Source organism: Atta colombica, unplaced genomic scaffold (genome assembly GCF_001594045.1).
Source record: "Atta colombica isolate Treedump-2 unplaced genomic scaffold, Acol1.0 scaffold160, whole genome shotgun sequence".
Taxonomy (NCBI): domain Eukaryota; kingdom Metazoa; phylum Arthropoda; class Insecta; order Hymenoptera; family Formicidae; genus Atta; species Atta colombica.
Window position 1 is genome coordinate 311,744 of NW_017259251.1, and position 5,050 is coordinate 316,793.

The window sequence follows — 5,050 nt, forward strand, 5'->3', positions numbered from 1 at the left end:
TAATCTATAAAAATATGTTGCTTAATAAAAACAGAATATTATGAACACAACTTTCACATGTATGTAATTTGTTTAAATTAATAAATATTAATAAAGTGTTTTATGCTCTTATAACCTCCTTAAGATCGAAGCACAGACTTTTGCATAACGCCTGATGCATAAAGCGTAAGAAAATCAACCAATTCAGAATCTTTTATTTCATGGAAAGGAAAGAGATCGCTCTTATTTCTCAGAGAACATCTCGTTGAGAAAGAAATGAGGGACTTTGACTGGTTCATTTTCTTATGCATTATGCGTTATGCATGACTTCGATCCATAGAGAATCTCGGTGTCGCCGACACTTTAATCATCTTATCGCATTAATATTTGGTCTCTCAAGTCCCCGAAGGGCTGAGCGGTAAAACCTACGTGAACTCTGAGTGGGCAATTGTTCATTCGTTCCTCAGAGTCTCTGAAAGTTTTGGAGAGTAAGGATGAGATGATAGCGACGTAAACGAGATAAACGGATAAAGAAGAGCGGGACCAGGCAAAGGCAAAGAGGGCTATCGTCGACGCCGCATAGTCTCACGTTCCAGGAAGTTGGCCGACGATGGATATCCGCACGGACCATCTTGTACTCTATCGATACAACGTACCTTGCCTGGCGCTGTAGCCTTTCTTTCGTCTCCTCTCTCAACTCCGAGCATTCCGCATTTTTTGCATGCCTTATTCCTCTCCGTAGTTCGCCTCCTTTCTAACAATTTTCATCACGCGATTGGCACCGTGTAACTTCTCTCCCGAGTTAAATATCGAAGACCCGTCCTGCGAGGCCGACTTGTCACTTTTTGAGACAAATGCATTTTGTACTTGGAATAATTATTGGCAGGTGGAAAATTTCCGTGACGTTACGAATATCGATGGCCTCTTTTTGACAGAACGCAGTTTTTCTCGCATAAGCATTTAATGAGACCGGATATTGGAGTGGAAGTTGGAGTCACAAGTGCGAATCTTTCTTCATTTACATATTAATTAATGAACAGGATTATGAAAGGAAAGTCCAAATTCGCAGAAGTGAAAAGACAATCGTCTCGTGGCACAGAAACATTAATGAGATGCTACGCGCAATGTGAGGCCTCGTTTACCATGCAATTGCCGTAAAGATTCATTCGCGATCAGAGTACAAATTTATGCGCTATCGAAATAAGAGAAAACAACATTTTTCATAATTAGACCAAATTATCCATGGCACGTAGAGATCGCTCTTATTTCTCAGAGAACATCTCGTTCCTAGAAAATCTCTCGAGACCGTGTTTATTCGTGATTGAAGGATGAAAACCGGGAAGAAGGGGGAAAGTTGAACAAACATGGATTACAGCTATGTCAATCGACGAAAGAGCGCGATATTACTTTCTAGGAAGAGGCTTCATCTAATCATAGAGCTCCGCTCGAAATCGGATCTACGGGATTACTACTCCGATACCCGGAAAATGATTACGCGTTACGCCCATTCCTCGTAAAATCGCGCGATATATTATTACACGCGTTATTGCCAAAGTGCAAAGCCTTTTATTTAGATCAGACGGATTTTCCAGACGGGGGTACGATTGCCGGAGGGAGCGAGCGCGGCGCTCGCAAAACCGACCAAATATCACTATTATCCGCACAATCAGCATATCTATTTGCTGCCGGAATGCGCCGTTCAGCAGGTGTGCAATGCTGTTTACGTCCGATTGAATTTCACGCAACCGCTATGCGCCTGTCCCGGAAGGTACCGGGATCCTTGTAGTGCATCCTTGGACAGTGACGACCTGCACACGACCGAGCTGGTGACCGATCCGCGAACCAAGGTTAGTGAAGATTCCCTCGAATGATCGAGGGAGTTGAGTTTTTATCATCCTATTTTGTCATTTCAAAAGTTTATTTCTATACAGTACAAAACTTTTGTATTTGTGTTAGAAACGATCCATTCAAATCTTTGTTAAAATTTTGTATTGAATTTTTAACATATTCAAGTACTAATTTAATTTAATATGATTATGTTGTTTAAATATTTTGTGTTAAATCGAGGATATTCAACATTTGTCAAAAGAATGCGATTTAGGAGCAAGTAAATAAATAACATGAAATAATGTTTTAAATTTTAAAATAAATGAATAAAAATTAATTAACATGTCATAAATATTAATTTTACTACAAAAATATGCCTTCACAGTTTGTTTACAAATTCTGTCCGTGTCACATTTTTTTTTAATCTTTTTACATGTTTGTTACTTTTTAGCATATTCATCTTGTATTATAAATTAACACAAAAATTTAAGTGAATCGAAAATTTGAGATACAAATTTTCTAATTGTTTATAATAATCATTATCTATCCGAGTCTCATTATTAAGACAAAAAAAAGGACATCATACGAAAAAACATCATCTAACAAATATGCGAGATATTTTTAGCAGTTTTTGCACAATAAGAAGAAGAAGAAATCATATATCAGTCATTTATTTAATAATCTGATAATCTGCGTTCGCGAATTATGGATAAAAACGAACATGTGTATAAACACGTATATAAACAATTGAGGAGTTTCCGTTCGAGTTGCAAAACTAAAAGTTGCTGTTCCTCTAACACGATGTGTTTTATTTTAACATTTCAAGCGTTAAGCTATTACGGAAACGGTACCGAGGCATGGCGCCATTCCTATGGCATGACCAACCGGCTGTTGATTCTCTCAGAGAAGCTCTCTCAGGCGCTCTTAACGCGAGTTTCCTGCCGTGAGAAAAACTCGTTCACTTTCGTTCGGTGTATTAACCGTGACTTGCATACTGACGAATCGCTACTTAAAAAGACGATTTTAGAAGCGAACCGAAATATTCGTCGCAATCTACCTCGTATTTCCGTAAGTTGTTCCCGCGTAGACCGCTTTCACGTAATTTCAGTCTCGTTATGTTCCTGCGGCTTTATTATTATAACATACCGTAAAACGTAGCGTACCAGCAACGTTACGGCTATGCAATAAAGAGAGGTTCTCGAACCGCATGGACATGGATACTTATGGACGAGATAATCAATATAATCAATGATTGCTCAGACACGCTAATCGCACCCCACTCAAGTGACATGATAATGCTTCATCTTAAACTGTTAAGATAGCTCCGTTCTAACGCGACACGTATTCGTGCTAACGGGATTACGTAACGTGCGTTTCTAACCGAAAGGAAGAAACCTGTACAAAAAATACGACCTCGCTTATTGTGGCCATACTTATTCCAGGCCTTGACCTTGGTGAAAACGTGTGAGCCGGTCGCCGAGATGCGAGAGTGCAGAGCATCGCGCGACTGGTCCCTGTTGGCGTTGCAGAACGTGCGTACGGGAAAGTCTCACTATCTCGTAATATGCCGATGTCCCGACACAAACATACTCGGTGAGCGAAAAACTCCAAACTTTCGATTTATCAATACAATCCGTTTCTATCGACGCAATTTAATTTCAATCTTGTTTCAACTAACTCTTCGTCCTTTCTAGTTCTAAGAATTAAGAAAAGAGTAAATTGAACTGAGATTAAAGTTAATCTCAGTTTAACATTAGTAGGAATAGATCTAATTTCGAAGATCAACACATACAATTCAGACTCAATGTGACATGAAGAAAGCTCTTGAATTCTTAAGCCCGCGTTTTTATAATATGTAATGTTACTCTGTGTAATAAAAAATTTGATAATGCAATTGATTTATGACGGTGACACTAATTAATTAAAAATTAACGCTAAAAAGTTGTAAAAGTTGTGCTAAGATTGGAAGTTTTGAAAAGTAACTTATCACCATGCGTAACTTACTAAAAAAAGTAATAAATAATGCGTATTATTAGTCGTTACAAGTAATGATTGATTTTTCCAATTCTAGTGTTACCATTAATCGTAAAAAAATTGCAATGTCATCAACCAAATCGTTATTATGGAAAGGTAACGATCAACAAAGTAACGGTGCTATAAGTAACGCGTTACTTCCCAACTCTGATCTGTGTGTGTGATTATTACCTAAAGATTAAAGGTTACCAAGAAATTTATGTAAAATTCATTCATGCATTTCTTGGTAACGGTCTTCTTTAATCTTTAGGTAACCGTATATCATGAAAATGCTTTATATCCATATCAGACTAGAGATTGAGATCGAGATTGAACTTGACCAATCGGAGCAAAGTTCACTGAACTAGAAATTGGTTTTCTTTCTTCTTTCGTCAAATTTAGTTTCAATCTCAATTTCTAGTCTGATACAGAGTCATCGAATTTAATATTTCGACAAAAGCAGCGGTTTATATAACTACTATCGCTTCTCGTCTTTTTTCATAGAAGGACCTATGAGCCACGATCAACCGACTTACGCCAGCGTCCCGGGTATTCGGGTGTACGGAATGATGTGCGTACAGGGAAACAGAAGAGGACGACCGCTACGATATTCGCGCAGTGTTTTTGGTAAGCATTCTAGACTCTAATATCGTTTATTTTTTTCAAAAGTTTGTGCCGGATTTCTCTGAATTATATCTAACATACGTTCGATGTGTTAAAGGACACGCAGAGGATGAACCACGTTTCCCTTGGGACAAGGTGCGACAGTTATTGGCGATGCCATCTCTCTGGGAATAGTTTCGCGATATCCCATCCTGTATCTGCCATCGACGAATTTACGCGTTAATTTATAATGCTATTATATTTATAATTCTCCCAGCCATTCGAATCCCATGCCCGAACTCTCTTCATCTTCCTACCATTTCCCTCTTATTACTCTCACGTTTTCGTACCTCTCGAACGGGCGCATCATGATGTAAAGTAATGTAAATTAACATTAATTAATTATTAATTTCATACTACTTAATTTTTCGTTCAAAGAATTATTTTTGCTCTATCTGCATCGATTAATTGTTGATCAAAAATGTCAAGTCAGAGGTAAGGTAATTTTTAGAAACTTTTTAAACGCAAACATCAGCGTGTCCGCACGAGAGTTAACAGACACAACAGGATGAAATCGTCTATGTCACTTGTATTCTCATCTTTATATATATATATTAATTATTCTTAT

At 37.9% G+C, this 5,050-nt stretch overlaps 2 protein-coding genes across 2 annotated transcripts in view; one reads left to right on the forward strand and one right to left on the reverse strand.

The window, feature by feature from the left end:
• LOC108685838 (mucin-5AC) overlaps positions 1-4,780 on the forward strand; it is a 16,489-nt gene extending 11,709 nt beyond the window's left edge. Inside the window, exons 2-5 of the mRNA XM_018190821.1 lie at positions 1,572-1,826; positions 3,249-3,399; positions 4,324-4,446; positions 4,541-4,780. Coding sequence (XP_018046310.1) covers positions 1,572-1,826; positions 3,249-3,399; positions 4,324-4,446; positions 4,541-4,617 — 606 coding nt within the window. The 3' untranslated portion in view covers positions 4,618-4,780. The remainder of the gene's footprint in view (positions 1-1,571; positions 1,827-3,248; positions 3,400-4,323; positions 4,447-4,540) is intronic.
• LOC108685837 (elongation factor-like GTPase 1) overlaps positions 1-5,050 on the reverse strand; it is a 42,587-nt gene that overhangs the window by 32,870 nt on the left and 4,667 nt on the right. The gene's annotated exons all lie outside the window — the stretch shown is intronic.